This window comes from Genypterus blacodes, unplaced genomic scaffold (genome assembly GCF_046128005.1).
Source record: "Genypterus blacodes isolate CSIRO-AG114 ecotype Tasmania unplaced genomic scaffold, CSIRO-AGI_Gbla_v1 ptg000093l_1, whole genome shotgun sequence".
Lineage (NCBI taxonomy): Eukaryota > Metazoa > Chordata > Actinopteri > Ophidiiformes > Ophidiidae > Genypterus > Genypterus blacodes.
The window spans coordinates 350,949-371,627 of record NW_027466897.1 but is presented as its reverse complement, the minus strand read 5'-3'; the positions used below and the strand labels follow the sequence as shown (position 1 = coordinate 371,627).

Here is a 20,679-nt window from a genome sequence, read left to right as displayed (position 1 = left end):
TAGTCCTGTGAGCAAAATCATAATAAAACATTATTACCATCTGTGGAATATTGTCAAATGAAATGAAAAGGAGAGGCATGTTTGTGTCCCTCCTTCACTTTGTTCATCTTAGACAGGATTTAGAAGAAGATTGAATTCCTCTGAGTCCTGAGCCTGGCTGCCAGATGCTCATCTTCTGGACCCTTTTCATCCATCGCCAGAAGGGTTACGCAGAGCAAACACACACATACACACACATATGCACTCACACACATAAATACCAGTGTGTGGCCCCTGTGGCGTTGGTTTATTTAGAAACTGGATTCATGTTTTTAACCCAGAACTATAAATACACATCACATCAGTGTGAGAGTGAAAGATTGCACAGTTTGTTTAAAGGACCTCAAACTGATTCACTTCACCTTTTCAACCCTAAAATTCCTCCCATTTGAACATCACGGCTCTGGAGTCTCATGCCGGCCGCCCTCAGAGGACACTGAGGGTAGATGGAAGCATTCTACACTCTCACACACGCCTTGTTGGAGCGCTGTCTCGCTGCCACGCTGCTGGACATGGCCACACACTCTCTGTGTGACCTCAGGCCAGATCTAATCAGGCATGTCTCTAACGCGACGAGCCTCCATGCTCTCCACGCCTCCGTCAACTCAACCGGGGCTTTGTCCAGCAGACTGAACACACAAGCTTTGGTGTGTGTGTGTGTGTGTGTGTGTGTGTGTGTGTGTGTGTGTGTGTGTGTGTGTGTGTGTGTGTGTGTGTGTGAGAGAGAGAGAGAGAGAGAAATAAGAGAGAATACACAGAAAAATGGTGTGTTGGCTGTGACTAAGAGACATTGTTGTTGACTTGAAAGATTCTGCGTCATGTCACATGGTTCTCATTGTCTCCACGCGTACAATAATCTTCATGAATTATGTAATTCACTGACTTTCCCATGATTATGTATTCCAGTGAGTGGAAAATATCATCAAATCTAAATCAAAGAAGAGAAGAGAAGAGAACAGCTTTACAAGGTTGTATCATATGTGTCAAATGGCTTCACAGGCCCACATCAGCTTCCAACCCAAAGATAAACTTAGAAAGACTTAACATTTCTATGGAAACAAACCTCTTCTGTGATTCCATAGAAAGGATCAACTTATGTGGAGGAGACATAACGGTCATTGAAGGTGCCGGTGATAGTCACCAGAATACTCAACTGTGTAAAAACTTGGAATTTCTCTTCTAATCAACGCTCCTCTCTTTGTCCTCATAGCACCTAAAGTACTCAAGTAAAGTCAGTAAATACTTCATGATATTGTAAGATGTCTCCCTCATTGGGTGTGAAGGGTCACAAAAGATCCTATTGACCTTTGACCTCAGACACTATCAGGCAAAGACACTGACTCAGATTACAAACTGATATCTTATAATTGTGCAAATGAATCATCTATACATGTATGAGTTTGGATCACAGTGTAAGTTAAGACATTTGACTGGATATAAGACACAGGTTTCAAACTCAAAGCCCGCGGGACGAATCCGCCGAGTCATTTTATGTGGCCCGCGAGAGCGCATACATTGTCAATACCCACAACGCATGTCTATTCTGTGACCCACCCGCGAAGTCACGGCATTCCGCGATCAAAATGCAGTGTTTCCACATCAGCGCTAAACAAAGGTGATTTTCCGAGGATCGATTCTCTGATATGCTATTGCGGTGTGCAATGGGAAGAGGAGCGATACAAATAAGTATCGCCTCAGGCAAATGAATGAGGCCATACTTCTTCATATCGCAGCCGGAGAATGAGCGTCCAGATAACATTAGTCCTCCATATATTTGTATCTTTATCCGTTGTTTGTTGATCAGGTGATCAGATGGAGCGTTAGCTTGGCTAGCCGCTAGTTTAGCGTTACAAGCCCAGTTGTGAGGGATTTAACTAATTATTATTATTAACAACGCAGGAGAATGGCCTGCAGAAAAAGTTTGGGAACCACTGACGTAAGAAATTTCAGGTTGTTCATAATATGTTTTGTAAAAAGATAGTTAAATAAAAGTACATTTGCAATATGAACCTGTACTTCTTTGCACTAAAACAAAGGGAAGTTGTCCATTTACATCGATTTATAGGTTATTATGCTATGATTTTACTAATCCGGCCCACTTGAATCTAAATTGGGCTGAATGTGGCCCCAAACTAAAATGAGTTTGACACCCCTGCTTATAAAGCTTTGCAGTGCACTACACAAACTTTGACATCAAAGCCCAAACTCATGCTGTCTTTTATCTTGCTTTATTTGTAATTCTTCTTACTTCTTCAAATCATCAAACTTCAAACACAAGCAAAAAACACCACCCACACGAAACGCAGCACACCTGCACCGAACCACAGGACGGAACAAAAAAGCTTTTTTTTTGTGCTCCGGCCATGCTGAGACAAACCACAGCCCCCTCTGCTCAGCTTGTCCTTTCCATGACACAGACACACACCATGACACCGACACACACTCGTGTATGAATCTTTCCATTCACCAGTATGACACTAGACATTCTAAGCATTAAAGAACTATAGAGGCAGGAGGTTGTCACACTTAAACTGAATCTAAATCTAATGATCCCACACATCAGAGGGAGTATGTGGCTCATCAGGTTGTCTGCAGCAGCTTTAACCTCATACACACCTCTTCCTTTGATGATGGGAGACAGTTGAGCAGTCAGACCTCATGCTGTGAGGACACCAACCTAGCACTTTCTCTCCAGATTACTGTATTACTGTTAAAACTGTTGAAAATAAGCCAACCAGTGCCTTCAAAAGGATCCAGCTACAAGCAAATAAAGCAACGCAGATGAAGCCATAAGCTGAACAGGAAATGCTCAGTGCAGCGTAGGCTGAGTGTATGTCGTGTTGAGTGGTGGCTTGCTGGCCTCAGGTAGCTGGATTTTGATGGTGGTGTACGAGAGCTCCCCTGGTTTTCCCTGAGTGGAGCATGACGCCCCTGCATCAGCGTGAGGGAGGTCAGGGCTGAGGCTGAAACGGGGATCAGAAAGCGTACTCCACTTGGGGACGTCCGGCAGCGCCCGAGTAGCCATTTCCTGAGATGAAAACACAGTGAAAAGGAAATGTTGAGCTCTGCTAAACAAGCACTGCAGCTATTAATGTCACAGGTAAAGACAATGGAAATCGGCATGTTGATGAGCTGCTCTGCACTCTACCTGTCCATCTGATCTTTTGTTGGTCGTCATTCCTGACAAAGATAGAAAGTGTTTAGACAAAGCGACCTTGAAATGACTTTAAAGGTCAAATCCAACGTGGATATCAATATTGAACTTCTTACCTTTACAGCTGTCAGAGCTCAGGTTGGCGATCACTACCAAGGACATGACCACAAACAGCGCCCCCATACAGATGTAGAGGTAGGGCGCCCAGATCACTTCTGTAGCTTTGGCACCAACATCAATGTCTTGAGAAAAACCTGAATCTACAAAGTACAGAGGAAGAAGGTGAATATTTCCTCTTTGCTCATGGAAACAAACTTAGACTGTGGAAAAAGAAACAGTTCTTACTTGCATTGTTGTGCAAGTTGTCAGCTTCCTGGTTTGAGTCTGAATAGAATGAAAGATAATGTGGAATAAGTACTTAAACGATTAAACAGCTAATAAATAAATAAACGTTTGACCTACCTGAGACTGAGATGTAAATCAGGTGACCAATATGTTCATTTTCATATTCTCTGATTCCACATCTGTACAGGCCGTTGTCAGAGATGGAGATCCGTTTGAAGATCAGAGATGAGATCAGCTGATCAGTTGATTTGTTATGTTGTGTTATCTCTATGCTCTCTGTGTCATTCAGCTGCACACACGTGCCTGTGTCTACACGCCTACACCAGGTGATCTGTAACGCCTGTCCACAGTGTCTGACAGGGCAGGTGATGGACAGCTCCTGGTGCGGGACAGCGGCCCACACTTGGCCTCTGCGGACCCGCACCTCCACTGCACACGAGGAGGTGACGCCTGTAAACCGTACGTCACACATGCTAAGAAATATACTACATGAACACAAATGATCTGTTGGTATACAGAATGTTAACTTATAGATGATATAGATAGAAAGTATCCACCCATCTTTTCCTTTTCGTTGATATCCAAAGTTTAGCTTAGGTCTTACCTCTGCGTTTTCCATCGATGCAGACAAATGTCAGAAAGCAAAATGCCAGCAGGAACTGTGATGATAGTCGCTCCATCAGGATAGAGAGACAGACAGATGTGTGTTATACTCTGTATACTTATGACCTGGAGCCTGAGAGACGATCTGAAACAGAGACGGCCTGTGACTTTTACTACACTTTTACTGTCTCTATAGTTACCACTTCCTGTACTCCCACTTCCTTCACGAGACCCCATCAGCAGGCATTCATACTCATACATACTCATACAGAACATTTCATTTGTGGTCTTTTCTTGTTTCTCAGCTCGTTGTCTCAATCGATCAAGAGTCAGGTCTTTGTTTTAAGGAGCCTAATGTACACTTGATGACAGGTAAACATTCTGCTACTCTTAAATAAATAAATAAAGTGTTTGCTTCCTTCTGTCGCCAAGTTTATATCTTACAAGTTCTTGAGCGCTTAGCATCATTTCCTATATTGTTACAACAGCGCCCTCAAGGGGATAAAGTGCACTTATCATTCATCTGCAGTGAGCCTGAGCAGATCAATAGCTCGCTTCCTCCTCCTCCTCCTCCTCCTCTCCAGCTACCTGCCTACATGTTATCATATACTTAGTGCCAAACATGGATCAATGATGACATCATTTGATATTTAACACTGGAACTTATCATTACTGCCAACAACACAGGTCCATGTTTCATTGATGAGAGCTTTTTGGAGACGGTGTGTTTCATTACACTGTGCTTAGGATGTTATTTGTCTGGTTAATTACAAATGTCTCTAAAGATCTATCATAACTTATTCACAAGAGAGTAATGTGTGTGTGAGGCAAACTGAACTTTACACTGAATGTGGATAAATGCAAAGTAATGCATTATTACTTCCTCATAGTATTCACGACTAACATTGATGCAGCCAGAAATAATGTGTGTGTGTGTGTGTGTGTGTGTGTGTGTGTGTGTGTGTGTGTGTGCGCGCGCACTACCTCTAGCAGGCTGACAGAAACCACAGTGTACAGGAAATACAATTAGCACACAAACAGGCGATTGTACACTCTCTCTTCCTCCCTCTTTCCTTCTCTCTCTCTCTCTCTCTCAGTCAGCTCAGTCGGTCTCAGGCTCAGAGACAGCACCGTCTCTCGTACACTGTAGATACACACTTCAAACAGCCTGACTACGCATGATGGGAAACTGCATTTCAGGGTAAGCTTTACATCAATGCAGACACACACGGACATTTATATACTGCACTTTTTATAATTTTATAATTTTTCGGGGTACATAAGGACAAAAACTAAACCCCAACATAACCCCCCAATAAAGCTGTGAGTCACAAACACAGTGGGGCTCAAGTGCTTCCTGTCAACACTGCAAGACAAACAACTGCTTACACACTCATATACTAATCATAAGATTGTGCTTTGTTTTATTATCAGGGGAATGGATATAGTGAGAGGTAACACTTTAACTGTTTCATCACAATTATGAATCGAGTGTTATAATCTATTATATAGATTCAAACTTGTTTCCTTTCCAGGGCGACAGCAGCACAGCAACACAAACACAGCAAAGAAGGTAGGCCTGCCCTCGCTGTAATCATCAGTCACAGCTGTGTGTGTGTGTGTGTGTGTGTGTGTGTGTGTATCTCTGTATCTCTACCAACTCACTTTTTCCACCTCACATTAGCCCACAGAAGACGTAACGTACGCTTCCATCGACCACAGCAACACCAAAGCATCGGTCGCTACCAGAGCTCCCAGTGAAGACGACTGTGAATACTCCCTAGTTAAACCAACGTGTGAACTTGGGCTTCATCCACAATCCGAGTCCCCATCTCACTCTAAAGAGGATTGTGCAGATGATTATGTGCTGATGGGATAACAGCAACAGGACGAGTAGAGTTGGGTTTGGGTCTAACATCTTGCAAGTGCGTGTGCAAGGTTCCTGTGTGAATGATATCTTGATCTAAAGTGAAGGAACTGTGACAAAAGCTGTTGGTATATGATCTGCCGACTGCTTTGAGAAGTTTCCTTTTACCTCTGTGGTAACACAGTAAAACACCTCAAAGCAACTGTGGCGTTTCCTTCCTCATACATTTCAGTGATTTTTCAGACGTCTTTTAAAAAGAAAGAATGTAAGCGGCTTCCTTCTTTCTGGACATCTCTCAGATCAAACAGCACATTTGGAGACAGACTTTGTACAGATGGATATTGCAAAAGCAGGGTACTGATGAACCACAGTGTATTAGAATGCAAAATTTGTTTGCATGCAAACGTTTGCTCGCCACTGATGGAATATGTGACACGTTAGAATCAGATAGTGAACATTTAATGAGCACAATGGCTTTAACATCGCGGTGGTGAGTGGGAGCATCTCCACTTTCCACTAAGACAACATATCAGGCCCACCATGTTTGTGCACAGACAGCAGTACTCACTGCATACTTTTGTAATTTAGTATCTTTTCTATTAGCTTATATGGAACTACAGGCAGGTTTCAGTTTGAATGGAAGCGCACAGGCAGGTAGACGACCTCAACACGGGCCCAGGGCGAAAGGATGAGACATTTGTGGTTTTCTTGATTGTTTTTATGAATTAAATATATACAGATTTCCAACTTTCCTATCAGTGGTATTTATTTATGAAAGATGACACACAACGGTGTTTCTTTGATCCATTTCTCTCAACAAGTCATGATTCAACAGTACTATTGCATATAGTGTCTCATTATTAAGAATCGGTAGCCAAAAGGTTAAAATTCAATCTTATGCTACATTATACTTTAATTGGTCATATTACCACACCAACAACAACCATGTTCTTCTTATCTCTACCAGTAGATGGCAGAAAAGGTCCATTTCTCTCCACATGAGCCCACTGTACAGTCATAATGAGAGCAATGATGTGAGTAATGATGTTACTGGAATGGAAAAGTTAATAAATAAGAAAATCAATATTTCCTTACAAGAACGACGTGACACTCAGCTCAACAAAGCTGTTCAACAAAGTATCACTCACTTATTTTGGCTGTGTCATACCTAAACCTGATGAAACCTTTACTTTTGAACTGTTCGTGTGTATTATTACCAGTGGTGTGAAGTAACAAAGGAAGTTTGTTATGGGAGAATTTGTACATTAGTTTAGTTAAGTTAATTAAGTTTAGAAAAGAAGTTGTTACAAGAAAATGTTGCAAGAATAAATCTGTTTTATGTTAAAAAATATATTAAATACTTACAATTCACATCTTTCACTCAAGTACTACTTCTAGGTACTTTATCCATCACTGAGTATAACTAGTGTTTTTAATCAGATTAAATTAGATTTACGGAGATCAGATATAAATGCTTATATATTTGAATACGCTATGTAAACTATTCATTCAAACATAATATGAATACTGTACATATCGTGTCTTCTTCTTTCTTCTCTGATTCAGAAGAAAAAAGAAAACATAAAACTCAAACATCAAAATCAAAAGTTTTAAAAAAGCCTGATGCATCCGGCTGAAGAAGGCACAGATTTGGTTTACATTATAAATCACACATGTGGCATGGAGGTGTGTAAAGAGGACTGGACTGCATGTGTGGGTGATGTCTAGTAGATCCCCTGTTCCATGAGTCAATGAGCCTGAGATGCTTCCTTATCATGGCATCTATCACCTCCTCCACTGTAAAATCTGACCTTCTTGGTTTCATCAGCTTTCAGATTCGTTTTACGTCTGAATGTGTGAACGCATGTGTGAACATGTGTGTGCAGGGTTTTCATGTGAACACGTCTGCAGGTGTGTTGTAGATAGAGTTCACACGTTGCATGTAGCTGGCATACGGCTCCACTTCCTCCACATCCTCTGGCTGAGAGAGTGACAGAGAAGAGAAAGTTATGTACAAAATTGTGGTAATCTAACCAGCAACTCAATAAGCCACTGTGTGTGTATGTGTGTGTGTGTGTGTGTGTGTGTGTGTGTGATAGAGGAACTACTTACGGGTGGAGTTTTGGATGGTGAGGATTGGGAGCGCCATGCATGCCTGATGTACAGAGAACACAGAAACCAGCTCAGTTACTCCACAACAAAAAGCTCAGGAGTTGTATTTGTGACTAGTTAGTGATGTTAGTGTTCTTACCTAAACCTGATCAGCCACTTCTGTGCAAAATATATAAATCCCACAAAAACTGCAAAAAGGACCAAAAAGACGATGACTACCAAAGTTATCTTTCCAGGAGACGAGGGACCGTGATGATCTGCTGAGATGTGAGAGATAGCTCGTCAGTATCTGACAATCAGAAATCAATATGACATATTTTGAAATAATACATAAATAAGAACTAAACTCTTGGTACTGTTGTGTCAATAATCATCAGATCAATGAGAGGCTCATACCTTCTGTGGTGGTTAGGTCCAGAATCTGTTCCTCTTTCCAGTAAACGTGGCTCACAGCACAGGTCAGGTTTTCTGCATCCGAGTCATTTGTGAGTTCCATGCGGCTTTCCACTGTGTAGGATCCATCTGAGCCGAGTTGGGTTTTTACTTCAGGTGCAAATGAAGAGTTTCTCAGGTTCCTCCAGACCACAGAGGCAGCAGGTCTCCCTCTCTGGGCTTTGCACACGGCCACTCTCTTGCCGCCCTGCCGCTCCAACCAGGCTGACAGACTGGGCTGAACTGGAGGGAACAAGAGACTCATTGAAATCATGCTGAAACCTGTTCATGGTAACTTTATCCCCTGAGAGAGACAATAGTCCTACCTGAGACAGACACGCGAAATTCGATGGCGTCGCCTCCGCCTTTGTGAGAAGCTTCACACTTGTAGACCCCTTCATCATCAGTGGAGATGTTGGGGATGTGCAGGTATGACTGAGCGCTGGATGTGTTTTGAAGAGACTTGCCATCGTTGCAGGAATTCTGAACTGGGCCCCCTGCGTCAGAATTGAGCCGACACCTTCTGTTTTTCAAGGCGATTTTCCAGATAATGTAGTTCATCTCGTGCCATGTCCCATTGCTGCACGTCAGGTTAACATGGCTGCCCAGGTTGAAAGTTTCATTTCTGGTAACTGAGCAAAAAGTCAGAGAACAGATGTGTTAGATGGAGAACAAGTAAAATTAAATTAAATTAAATTAAATTAAATTAAATTAAATTAAATTAAATTAAATTAAATTAAATTAAATTAAATCTAGTTCATAAATAGACAGTAAAATAAATGTGCTCGCTCATTCAAAACCTGATGGCACCGCGAGTGTACACATTTCTTGAAAATGCTTGAACTAACCGACTCATTTCTTTTTTTAACGTAGGAAGCTTAAAAAAGGATTCTCCCGCCGAGACAAAAAAGAAAAACATATAAGTAAATAACAAATACACTGGTTAGAATGATAGATGAGACAAATAATGTTACCATAGACTTCTATTGATGATGCAGTAGTAGTGTTAGAGGTCACAGAGGTGATTGGATTAATTCCTGAGAGAGATTGAAGTGAATGTTAGCAGATGGTGAGTAAAGTATCAAGGTATTACAAAATCAGTTTTAGCAGTATGACAATAAAAGTTGAGTAAGCAGACAATGTTAAGTATGTATGAGGCATTCATCATTATAACAGATACAAACAAACAACCAAACAATGCAGCAGAAGAACAGAATATAATCCATTTTTGCCATAGAAAACTTCATCTGGATCTTTGCGTGTAAATGTAAAAACAAATCCAAGTCTCCTACAACATAGAATACTAATAAGGTGATAGTCCAGAATAACTTAGTATTGATTTGGAGTGACTTTCCCCTCAAAGGGAGCAAATTGAACCAAAAAACGCCAGCAAAAATTTGCAAGAAAATCATAGAAAGCATTGGACTTTGCATTTGACAGTTTCCTTTAATTTGTCACTGATCTATATTTCCTTTAGATTTGTTTTTTCTCACTATACAAGCACATGAAGTTCTCTCAGTATGACATTTTCACAATCACTTCATGCAATGGAAGACCCCTATCGGCTGATGTTTCCTTTTGTGTCTGGGGGAACAAAAGCTTGTTTACGTTCGGCAGGCGTAAACACAACACAACACAAGCGCCCCCTCCAGCTCTCAGAGGACCCCACGCTGGAGACAAATCAGTCATTTCACCATCCTGACCTAAAATAACCACACACACAGCAGAGGTGTGCTGCTGGTGCCTCTCACCTTCTCGTCAATCTGATGTTGTAAACTGAAGTACATGAATCATTCATCACTGCACAAGTTTAGATGCTCAACCAATTTTTTACCAAATCACCATGGCAGACAGACTCTTTACATGTGTGAGCGAAGAACAAGTCTGACAGCACAAACTGACATATGAAACAGATCAGTAATAAGTAACTCAAACCTAAGTCGCTCCATACTGCTGCCACGAAAAGAAGAATTATCCCATAAATCCACATCGTCTCCCTCATCTGCAGTTGCCGCCGGGTTCCTTTGTGAACTGGCTGAGAAAAGTTTTCAACCAAACCTTCAGTGCTGAATGTCAGCAGTCAGTTGTGTGGCTTTGCCTTTGATTCCATCTCGTTCTTGGCTCTATGTTCTGAGCAGGTTCTCTTGCCCGCGCTGCCAAAAGACAGAGAATCCCTGAAGCCCTCACGTCAAAGCTCTAAAAGAGAACGTCTGACTAACAGATCCCTCCCTCCCTTGTCCTTCTTTCATTTCTCAGCTCTCCAAAACGCTTTCCACTGTAACGTCTGCCTCTTCTTCTCCCACACAGGAAGACGTCTGATAACTCACACACCAGCTTCCTCTCTTGTCGGTCACATGATTGTCTCATCTCAAAGCAGAATGAGCAGCATTTCATACCAGGTATCTGCTTCACGTCTGTGCTATCAACATATACACAGATGTCTGTACATGATATCACCTTATTCATCAACTTTAACCCCGATGTGACTGTCTGGATGTCTACATTGCAGCTCATCTTGACTTGGACAACATGAACATGCTGAGCGAGGTGTTGTTTGTGGTCTCACATCTGCAAATACATGAAGAACATCTCGCTGCCAAACGGTCACACATCACTGTGAGCTCAAGTTGTTAACCAAGTGTCAGTTTGGGGCCAGAAGTCATTGGTGAGTGTTCCACTGGCGGATTTGGAGGAGATAAACAGAAACCCCCTCCAGCTTCGGCAGGTGCCAAAGCTCTTGTGGTTTGCAGTGCGGAGTCTGTGGCTCACACACACGTAGGCCCAGCAACAGGGATGTTCACATTAATTGCATCAGATATGAGAAATAACAGAAATCAACTGCAAGACGGTTTTCTTCCCTGCAGAAGCATCTCATTAGACGTGTGGGTATGTCACGGAAAATCTGAGGCCAGAGACACACAGAACTATGCAAATACAGCATTTTTGGAAAAGTACAAAAAATCCTCTGGTTGTAAAAACTCCTCTTTGTCAAGTTTTCCACAAGAGGCCCGTAAGATTTCACAAATGGCACTGAAACTAGCAAGGGGAGGAAGCACCTGCGGTAATCGAAGCCAATGACAAGACGGGTCGCAGATAGGGCTACAAAGCAAATTAGTTTTTATCTTCTCCTTTTCTGTGATCTAATATTAGACTCTGTTTATTCACCACATGTGGCAGGAGATCAGCTGAGTGTGAGCCTGCACCGTCAGCTCTGAGGAAGTAGAATTGCAAAAAAAACCTCAAGTTGTGAAGTAATATTTTGTGGATAGTCATGGTCTCCTGAAAAAAGTGACAAAAACAGATTAAACAGTGTAAGATTAAATGTTAATGATCGAAGAATCGTATGGGTCTGACTCAGTGCTTAGTACATGGTTAACATTTAATCCTCTCTCTCTCTCTCGCTCGCTCTGTGTGCGTGTGCGTGTGTGTCTGCGTGTGTGTGTTAGCTGTTTCCTGCTGATAACAAGTGGCTTCCCGTCAATGTCGAAATCAATATAATATACATAACAGTTTGACATTGCAGCTACTTTGACATCATTGTCTTCATCACATCATGAACTTTCATTGGTTCCACACACATGCAAGTCAAAGCTAATTCAGCAACAAAACTCACGCCTGATATCTCCATGATTTGTTTCAGAATTCAGCTATGAATGAAATAGAAAATGCAGATGAGCTGCTGTTTTCGGGGGAGAAAGCGAAACAACAGATATTGCTGCAAAATTCCACTGCAGAGGGATTTCATAACTGCAACTTGTTCCCCTTGAATGTTTGATCTGACTCCATAAATGAATAAGAATGACACTTTTATTTAGTTTAGCTCTGCAAATACAGATGAAAGTCATTTATCCATAGTTCACATTACAGTTACAACAGCCGAGCGATTGTAAGATGATACACACGTCAAAAAGTCGACCAAACCAGGGAATGATGGTTAAAGAGAAGAGAAAAGGGAAGAGGAAGAAGAGGAGCCAAGAAACAAGAAGCAAGAAACAAGAGAGAGAGAGAGAGTCTGTTCCCTCCAACATGGCGTCTTATTTACATACTTTTGCCACAAACCAATGCAATGCAGCTACAGATTGAAATGTGTGACTGGGTCCGCGACTTTGTCCATCGTCCCTCAGAGGTCGAGAGACAGAGACGACGTTCCCTCATCATTTCCCCGTCCATGGGGCTGTTGATTGTAAGCAGATGTGTGGGAAGGACTGGACCTTATGCAACTTTCCTCTCTGTGGTTAAAGCATCATGTTTGGGTCTTTGATGTTGAGGTTAAGATTAGGTAATGCTGTGATACATTCAGAAACATTTTCAGATTGGAGGTGTGCAGTCAGGTCATGGTGTTGAAGCAACACACAGACCTGATGTACAGAGGACACAGAAACCAGCTCAGTTACTCCACCACAATAAGCTCACAAGTTGTATTTAGGATAGGTTCTTTCTCCATCAAATGAAATGTATTTTACCTGAAATGTATTTTACCTGAACTTGGCATGGAACCTATGTGCACAATATAGAATTCCAACAAAGAGATGATGTTGACCGAAAGTATTAGGCGAAACCAAAAACGATGACAATCTGCAGAGATATGTGTGTGTGTGTGTGTGTGTGTGTGAGAGTGAGAGAGTGAGAGAGTGAGAGAGTGAGAGAGAGAGAGAGAGAGAGAGAGAGAGAGAGAGAGAGAGAGAGAGAGAGAGAGAGAGAGCACATAAATATTATTCAGCTGCAGATCCAATTCTTGGTACTGTTGTGTCAATAATCATCCGGCTCAATCAGACTCACCTGTCAGGTTGTCCAGGGGGCTCATACCTTCTGTGGTGTTTGGTTCCAGAATCTGTTCCTCTTTCCAGTAAACGTGGCTCACAGCACAGGTCAGGTTTTCTGCATCCGAGTCATTTGTGAGTTCCAGGCGGCTTTCCACTGTGTAGGATCCATCTGAGCCGAGTTGGGTATTTACTTCAGGTGCAAATGAAGAGTTTCTCAGGTTCCTCCAGACCACAGAGGCAGCAGGTCTCCCTCTCTGGGCTTTGCACACGGCCACTCTATTGCCGCCCTGCCGCTCCAACCAGGCTGACAGACTGGGCTGAACTGGAGGGAACAAGAGACTCATTGAAATCATGCTGAAACCTGTTCATGGTACCTTTATCCCCTGAGAGAGACAATAGTCCTACCTGAGACGGACACGCGAAATTCGACGGCGTCGCCTCCGTGGATCTGCCTTATCTGGATGAACCAGATAAGGTAGATCATCTCACTCAATGTCCCACTGCTGCAGGTCAGGCTAACATTGCTGCCCTGGTTGAAAGTTTCCTTTCTGGTAACTGAGTAAGTAGAGTAAGAGAATAGATGTGTTAGATGTAGTTACTAAAATAGATTAAAACAAAGAAGTTATAATCATCACTTATTCACATAGACGTCAATCAACCAAACCATTCAATGGCCCCTCTTGCCCAGCAGATTGTCACGCTACAAAGCCATGCTCAAAATAACTTTGGATTGATTAGCAGTGACTCTTCCCTCTAAAAGGAACAAATGGAGCACCAACATCATGACAGTCAAATAAATCACGAGCCTTTGCAGTCATCAGGTCTAACCCCAGTTGAACACGTTGGACATGTTGGTCCACCTTGTCGGAAAACCTCCTCCACCAATCAGGTTTACATCTAATGAGCATTTATCTAGAGTCTAATGCGACTGACGAGATAGAGGGTTGAAAATGTGTAAAGGCTCAAACCTGAGATGCTCCACACCGCAGCCAACAAAAATAGAATCGTTCCATAAACCCAAATCATCTTCCTCATCAGTTGCTGTTAAGTTTCTTTGTAAACTTGCTAAGAGTATGTATGTTTTCAACCAAATCTTCTGTGCCAAAGTGCGTCGTTGCCTCTTCTTGGTGACTCGCTGTGCTGCTGGTGGTGGTGCTCCAGGGTGCAGTACTTATGGGTGCCGTGCAAGTCTTTGGTGCATGATTGAGCCTTCAAAACGCTGCTTCCTTCCTCCTTCGCGTTCACCTATCGACTCAGCGTGCTGGCGTTCCCTCAACTCTCCCATCCTCCTATCCTCTCCCTCAATCCGTTCATGCATTGCTTTCCAACCTGCTCCCCTGATCATCTATCTCTTTTGCTTCAGACTTGATACTTTGTTGTTTAGATGGATAAGGATAGCCTGAATTATGTGATGACTTAATGTAGATGTTGATCCTTCAAAACCTAGAAACCAGGGTCGTAACGTTATCCAAACTCACAGAGTGACAGCAATATCAAAACATACAATAATGATGTCTTCTAACAAACTTTACAGCCTATGAAGTTACAGCATTGGTTATATTTTACTTAACTATACATTCAGAACAAAGTGGACCTCATAACGTAACCTCATCTAACTCATCTTTGGCCAGCTTCATTCCTTGCCGGTCACATGATCATCTTATCTCAAAGCAGAATGAGCATTTTATAACGGTGACAAGCTTTCATGCCTGTGCTATCAATGGAACATAATCATTAAGTCTGTATATGGTATTACTCCGACCCCTGTGTGACTGCTTGGATTCCTACTGTACAGCGTATCTTGATTTGGGCCTAACGTACATGCTGAGTAAGTGTATCTGGGGCATGGTGTTGTTCATGGTCTCATATCTGCAGATACATGAGGAACATCTTGCTGAGCATAAGGAGTGTTAGTGTGGGGGCAGATGTCATTAGTGGCAGTTATTCTGATTGCAGATCAGATTTGGCGCCTTGTGGTTTTCTGTGCCCCTGTGACTCAGGCAGGCATCAGATATGACAAATAACACCTCTGTGCTCAATCTCATCTGGCCTGAATTGAATATGTGATGGAAAATCTGAGGGGATTTCATCACTCCTCCTCATAAAATCATCCAGAATATACGGCCTTCATAATTGATGTAGAACAGAAATCCAGCCCCTCGAGTTATGAAGTCATATTTTGTGCATATAACTGGGGAAAAATAAATAAATAAATGAGAACATTATAAATACATAAATGCTATTTTACCTATAAACCTGACCCCTGATCAGTCACTTGAGTTTCCCACTGATACACAAATTTACAAAACACATTGTATTTGTATTTATTTAAATTGCATTAATTTCATTGTCATAATAATAAAATAAAAACGAATAATCTATCTATCAATTGATGTTTTTAATTGGAAAGCGCGTGAGTGTGCCTGATCGTGTTGGTTGATCGTCTCCATGGTAACGCAGTAAACCGACAGTCGGAGGTAACGGTGGTTAGCTGTTAGCTGTTAGCACCGTTGCGAACTACCACACAAAAGTAGATACTTTTAAATTACTCCGCGGCAATATGAAGCCGGTCCATGTCTCCAGGCCGCACCGAGCCTATGACCACTTATACGGTGAGTAAACTGTGGCGACAATTAGACAATTGGCGATAATTAAGTTAACAAAAACATGTCGGTGGCTATTAACTGACGTGTTCGGCGTCGTTGCAGATCCTGTGTACACGGTGTCATCGGAAATAGACCATGCCAGGTCCGAACACCACGCCAGAGTCGTAAGTGAGACGTTCATGTACACACCAAAGCTACTTGTTTACCTGTTTGTTTGGTGTCTGACGTCAGTGATGAGGCGCGAGTAAAACAATAAGTGAATGAACTGAAAGCAGCCGGAGGTTATTGCTGCTGTGTCACATGATACTTTATCTTATTCCATAAATTAATCATTTAAAAGTGCAGGATTTAATTAAAGTTAAGTCAATATTGAACAGTCAAGAGTTTCCTATTATTTATGAAAGCAGAAATGGATTGAACGTGAAACCCACTCATTAAACCCACACATTCTATCTCTCTGTGCATTACATCAGAGGAAAGTTCCAGACTTCGGGTCTATGTTCAGCAGCCTTCCCCACCACCCACGCTTCACGCTTCGGCTGAACGCCACAGACTCTGTACCGGCCTTTATTGATCGGCGTTGGCGCGGCCGAATGGAGCGGCGCAAGGAGGCACTGCAGCAACTGGCTGGGTAACATAAGCACACAGACCTTTACACTCATTGAGGTTGTTACTCATTCCAAGCATAATCAAATGTCACTTGGCACCGGGTTGTGGTTGTGATCTTTGTGACTGTCGACTGCAGAGTTCTTCCAGGGGTTCAGTTCAGGTCTGAAATGGAGGAAACCTGTGTGACTGGAGCTGATCGCTGGAAATACTTTAAACGGTAGCAGTTACCCACTATGATCTCCCCAGATACCCGCCTGTGTTTCTACTCTAATATTTGACCCTGATGTCTCTAATTTGCTCTTCAATCCATCTCTCAGCCCTCTGATCCCTTTCGCCCAACAAATCCCCCACAGTGTGATCTTTGCTCTGCCAAAGTAAGACACCTCTCTCATGTTCATTGATTTTTTTTAACATATGCGTTGTTCGAAAGGAACCTCCAGTCCTCTTTCTCTCCTCAGGGACAACTTTTCATCTCTTCATGGAAAAAATGCTGACAAACAGCCCACCCATGTCACTGTGGGGGTCCAGACAGACTACAGAGAGAGTGAGGCTCAGACGGACCCCTACAGTCCAGGCTACGTGGTGAAATCTGGGCCCACTGTCTCAGAGCTCCTGACACTGGCGTCTCTGACTAGCGGTACATCACTGGCATTAGACTATAACACATCACCACTCTGGTTAAAGCCTTAATCCTACCAATGCTTCTCTCTCTCCCTGACATTTAACCCATTCCAAATGTCCCTCAGGTCACGGTCTGCCCGCAGGCCTGGCAGAAGTGGAGATGATAGAGCATGCACGTGCCAAGAGGGCATGGGAGGCCACTCTTCCTCCTCTGGATGACCTGAGCCAGCTGGAGAAGAGGAAGCGTATGATGGAGGAGATGGAAATCAACGATTGGGCTTTCAGAGACGAGCAAATCCAAAAGTGAGTGGCGTCTCTGCCGCTCCTGCGTCTTAAGCCAGCCTGCTTCAGAGGCTCTGAGCCCAGATACATCTAGGAATAACGTACACTTCCTTTCAAGCCTGACTGCCTCTGTTGGATAAAGCTTCACTTTGGGGGAGGAATATGTCTTGTTCAGTGAAACTTCCGCAAATTGAGTTCACACAGGAAAACCACAGTCCTCCCTTGTGGTGGCAGTTTCCAAGTAACCAGAACGACATCGTGCCACACACCTTACACGCAGGACGAATGTGTCATCAAGGAGGGAACCTGACAGGAGAAATTGCAGTAATCCTCATCTGAGACCACACTAACCTCTCTGCTCTTTCTGTCTTTCTGTCACTGCGGTTGGTGTCCAGGTTGCAAGAGGCCCGTCTGGCTGTGTTGAGGGACCTGCTGAGGCAGAGAGAAGGAGCCCAGAAGGAGGTGACCAGTGAGAGACTGAACCAAGTCCACGCTAAGAAACAGCAAAGCAAGGAGGCCAAGCTGCAGAAGATCCACAAGGACTACATCACCTGTAAGACATCAACCCCTCACCCCAGCATGGCCTCCTGAGCAGAAACATGAGACTTATGTGTCTCCCTCTCTTCTCTTTGTCTCCAGCGCTGAGACAAATTCTAGCAAAGAGGAGAAAGGTGGAGGGGAAGCTGGAGCGAGGCGACGTTGTCCTGGACTACACGCGTTACTGTTCCCGGACCTACGCCCCCCTGACCTCCAAGGGTGCCTCCTCCAAATGGAAAACACAGACAGACGTGGGGAAAAACCGATACCTGGACACTTATGAAGGTCTGAGTCTAAACCTGCTTGTGACCTGCAGAAATACAGGAAAGTCTCTTTGGTGTTGTGATCCAATCTGTCCTCTTACCACCTGCAGGCTTGCTGGAGCTGGAGGCGGGACTCTCCACCTCAGACCTCAAGCCACGTGTGAAAACACTCACACCCAAACTCAGCAAGGGACTCATCATTCCCTCTGAGAGAAAAGAGATAGAGATGTTGCAGAAATTCCAGGTAAAGCAGGCAGAAGAAAGATTCACTTCATAAGGATTTGCTCTGAGTTCAACCTAACCCATGTGGCTCCATAGGCTCTGATGGAGAGGAAGGACAAAGGGACGAAGAAGACGCCTTTGCGTTGTCTTGCCAAGGTTGAAAAACCGGCTCCTCGTCCTGCCACACCAAAGGTGGAGGAGCCAGCAGAGGTCAGCTGGGCTAACTGGGCTCCTTTACTGCAGATGTACTGGAGATAACATATCTGAGTTTCTTTGTGTCGTTGCTCAGGGGGCTGAAGAAAGAGAGCTGGCTGTCATCCACCTGCAGAGAGTACTGAGAGGGAGAAGCACACAATACCAGGTCAGTGTGTGGGGTCTGCTGTGTGTGTGCTGCCCAGCTGTAATGCCTCTGCTCACCCCTGTGTGTGTGTGTTTGTGTGTGACAGATGTTTAAGGGCAAGGAGAGACATCTGGACCTGATCCAGGAAATGAGGAGCGTCCACGCCCTGCAGAGGGACGAGGAGGAGCTAAAGAGAGCAGAGAAGGAGCACACAGAGAACCTGAAGAAGCAGCGGGACCTGCACACACACAGGGTGAAGGACCACACATCACGCACACACAAACACACATTCACACACAAACTATATGAACTGTAAGCGGTATCATCATCTCTCTCTCTCTCTCTCTTTCCACTCTCAGACTTCTCAGGAGGAGTCGTTTCAGGCCGGGGTGGTCGGCTCCCAGCTTCAGCACCTGTTTGACACCTTAAACAAGGAGATGGTTCACCTGCAGGAGGAGAGGAGGATCCACGCCTTCGTGCTGCTGGCTGAGAGGGAGTTCCGCCTCCGGAACGCTGCTGAGAGCGGGAGGAGACAGGTGGAGGAGCGCAGACGCAAAGAAGCAGATGAGATCTTCAAACAAGTGCGTGCTTAAAGTAAACACACAATCAAGGAAGTGTGTATATACGCAATGTTGACTGAATGTGTGTCAATGTGTGTCGATGTGTGTGTGTGTCCCTCAAACCTTGCAGGTGATACAAGTGCATCAGGACACAGTGGATTGTTTTCTGGAGGACATCATCCTTGAAACGGTGGAGCAGAGAGCCGACCAGCAGGCTAGAGAGGAGATCCACAGGATGGCACAGGAAGTCAATGACCTCACCTACGCTGTGGAGGAGAGGTAATGCATCAGGGAGTCCTGCACCCCTGCTGGTGACCTAAGGAATGAAAAGACATGATTAATGAAAATGCATTTATTTGTGTCTGTGTGTCTGTGTCTGTGTGTGTGTGTGCGTAGCAGGAACAATCTTCAGTCGGAGGAGATTGTGTCAGAGTTGGTGTATGGTTTCCTCATCCCGGAGACGCAGAGGGACAGAGTCAGGCAAAGTGGTTTGTTGGACATTTTCAAGTGTTTTAGTGTTCAAATGAAAGACTGAATGAACAGTTCCAGGGTCTAACCTCCCGATCCGTCCTCCCTCCCTCAGTGCACCAGAAGCAGCGTAAACACATGCAGGCGGCTCGGCGGATCATTCAGGGGTCAGAGGAGCGACCTGACCACCCCTCTGGACTCAATGCCACGCCGCCCCCTGGCAGAGCTTCCAGCCAAGTCCTTGGCGAGGTGACAGAACCCGAGAGCCGAGACTCAACGGGCCGCGAGCTAAGAGACGACTGAAGATGCTCCAAAGCTCATCCATGGCTTCCACTGCAGCTCCATGTTTGAGTTTGTTTTCAGTCCTGTCACTTCTAATGATGATCGTTATTTAAAAGCGAATTTCTCACTGACTTGAAAATCAATCATGTTTATGTTCGACTGTTAATCCACATGCTCTTACCTGTAATGAATAAAGGAACATTAGAGCTCAGGGTGGTGGATCTAACATCCATTCAATTATTGTGCAATTAAAAACTGACTTGATTGAAAATGTGTCACCATATGATAATATCCACTAAAGATTTACACTGAAACAAAAATAAGAGTGTTGAGCATTAAGATTGTAAAAAAAAAAAAAAAAAATCAATCATCAATAATCTATGATGAATATTTCACATTTGACCTTTGTCACAGTTGGAATTTAAAACGCCAGAGCTGTTTCAAATAGGAGAAACACTGCCCCCCTGTGGTCACACGAGCACACGAGCACAATCCCAGGCTGGGCGGCTTTAGGAAGCAGCTGGAGGAGAGTAAACACAGACAGAACAGAGTTTGATCATTTCCAGGCTATCCT

General features: G+C 43.7%; 5 protein-coding genes and 1 long non-coding RNA gene across 10 annotated transcripts in view; 3 read left to right on the top strand and 3 right to left on the bottom strand.

The window, feature by feature from the left end:
- Positions 1-20,679, top strand: part of LOC143007669 (OX-2 membrane glycoprotein) — a 28,638-nt gene that overhangs the window by 6,841 nt on the left and 1,118 nt on the right. The gene's annotated exons all lie outside the window — the stretch shown is intronic.
- LOC143007776 (uncharacterized) lies at positions 1,177-4,629 on the bottom strand. 3 transcript variants are annotated; one of them, XM_076159234.1, is made up of 6 exons: positions 4,143-4,629; positions 3,656-3,967; positions 3,530-3,577; positions 3,310-3,447; positions 3,188-3,219; positions 1,177-3,067 (listed from the first exon to the last, which is right to left on the bottom strand). In XM_076159234.1, the coding sequence occupies exons 1-6, from the start codon at positions 4,216-4,218 to the stop codon at positions 2,849-2,851; spliced, it is 825 nt and encodes a 274-aa protein (XP_076015349.1). In that variant the 5' UTR covers positions 4,219-4,629; the 3' UTR covers positions 1,177-2,848. The 3 variants fall into 3 exon arrangements, with proteins under 3 accessions (XP_076015349.1, XP_076015348.1, XP_076015346.1); XM_076159233.1 differs by having other exon boundaries at positions 1,178-3,067; positions 3,310-3,453; positions 3,539-3,577; positions 3,656-3,988; positions 4,143-4,625; XM_076159231.1 differs by having other exon boundaries at positions 1,178-3,067; positions 3,656-3,988; positions 4,143-4,622.
- On the top strand, positions 5,190-6,875 carry LOC143007684 (uncharacterized). Its single transcript, XM_076159122.1, has 4 exons — positions 5,190-5,342; positions 5,576-5,595; positions 5,677-5,714; positions 5,826-6,875. Exons 1-4 carry the CDS (start codon positions 5,320-5,322, stop codon positions 6,018-6,020), a joined length of 276 nt encoding a protein of 91 aa, XP_076015237.1. The 5' UTR covers positions 5,190-5,319; the 3' UTR covers positions 6,021-6,875.
- LOC143007683 (cell surface glycoprotein CD200 receptor 1-A) lies at positions 7,324-10,853 on the bottom strand. 3 transcript variants are annotated; one of them, XM_076159119.1, is made up of 7 exons: positions 10,488-10,853; positions 9,527-9,589; positions 8,879-9,184; positions 8,517-8,795; positions 8,260-8,377; positions 8,121-8,163; positions 7,324-7,989 (listed from the first exon to the last, which is right to left on the bottom strand). In XM_076159119.1, exons 1-7 carry the CDS (start codon positions 10,552-10,554, stop codon positions 7,900-7,902), a joined length of 966 nt encoding a protein of 321 aa, XP_076015234.1. In that variant the 5' UTR covers positions 10,555-10,853; the 3' UTR covers positions 7,324-7,899. The 3 variants fall into 3 exon arrangements, with proteins under 3 accessions (XP_076015234.1, XP_076015233.1, XP_076015236.1); XM_076159118.1 differs by having other exon boundaries at positions 8,260-8,380; positions 10,488-10,851; XM_076159121.1 differs by lacking the exon at positions 9,527-9,589 and having other exon boundaries at positions 8,260-8,380; positions 10,488-10,851.
- On the bottom strand, positions 12,867-13,428 carry LOC143007685 (uncharacterized). Its single transcript, XR_012964504.1, has 3 exons — positions 13,332-13,428; positions 13,032-13,127; positions 12,867-12,910 (listed from the first exon to the last, which is right to left on the bottom strand). It is a non-coding gene; the product is annotated as an uncharacterized LOC143007685 (long non-coding RNA).
- Positions 15,841-20,457, top strand: cfap91 (cilia and flagella associated protein 91). Its single transcript, XM_076159117.1, has 17 exons — positions 15,841-15,927; positions 16,024-16,085; positions 16,395-16,552; positions 16,667-16,747; positions 16,848-16,904; positions 16,989-17,167; positions 17,277-17,454; positions 17,829-17,986; positions 18,073-18,255; positions 18,344-18,477; positions 18,552-18,665; positions 18,745-18,816; positions 18,902-19,048; positions 19,155-19,376; positions 19,486-19,634; positions 19,752-19,843; positions 19,939-20,457. Exons 1-17 carry the CDS (start codon positions 15,876-15,878, stop codon positions 20,124-20,126), a joined length of 2,226 nt encoding a protein of 741 aa, XP_076015232.1. The 5' UTR covers positions 15,841-15,875; the 3' UTR covers positions 20,127-20,457.

Bases quoted from the DNA above. Each gene is read 5' to 3' on its own strand.
- LOC143007776 (XM_076159231.1), bottom strand. From the start codon at position 4,218: ATGGAGCGACTATCATCACAGTTCCTGCTGGCATTTTGCTTTCTGACA. The intron at 3,578-3,655 runs GTAGGTCAAACG...CATTCTATTCAG, and splicing joins GATTTACATCTCAGTCTCAG to ACTCAAACCAGGAAGCTGAC. The intron at 3,068-3,187 runs GTAGAGTGCAGA...TTTTCATCTCAG, and splicing joins ACAAAAGATCAGATGGACAG to GAAATGGCTACTCGGGCGCT.
- LOC143007684 (XM_076159122.1), top strand. From the start codon at position 5,320: ATGATGGGAAACTGCATTTCAGG. The intron at 5,343-5,575 runs GTAAGCTTTACA...TTTTATTATCAG, and splicing joins ATGGGAAACTGCATTTCAGG to GGGAATGGATATAGTGAGAG. The intron at 5,715-5,825 runs GTAGGCCTGCCC...ACCTCACATTAG, and splicing joins ACACAAACACAGCAAAGAAG to CCCACAGAAGACGTAACGTA.
- LOC143007683 (XM_076159118.1), bottom strand. From the start codon at position 10,554: ATGAGGGAGACGATGTGGATTTATGGGATAATTCTTCTTTTCGTGGCA. The intron at 9,185-9,526 runs GTAACATTATTT...CTTTTTGCTCAG, and splicing joins ATCATCAATAGAAGTCTATG to TTACCAGAAATGAAACTTTC. The intron at 7,990-8,120 runs GTAAGTAGTTCC...TCACTCTCTCAG, and splicing joins CACCATCCAAAACTCCACCC to CCAGAGGATGTGGAGGAAGT.
- cfap91 (XM_076159117.1), top strand. From the start codon at position 15,876: ATGAAGCCGGTCCATGTCTCCAGGCCGCACCGAGCCTATGACCACTTA. The intron at 16,086-16,394 runs GTAAGTGAGACG...GCATTACATCAG, and splicing joins CCGAACACCACGCCAGAGTC to AGGAAAGTTCCAGACTTCGG. The intron at 17,455-17,828 runs GTGAGTGGCGTC...GTTGGTGTCCAG, and splicing joins AGAGACGAGCAAATCCAAAA to GTTGCAAGAGGCCCGTCTGG.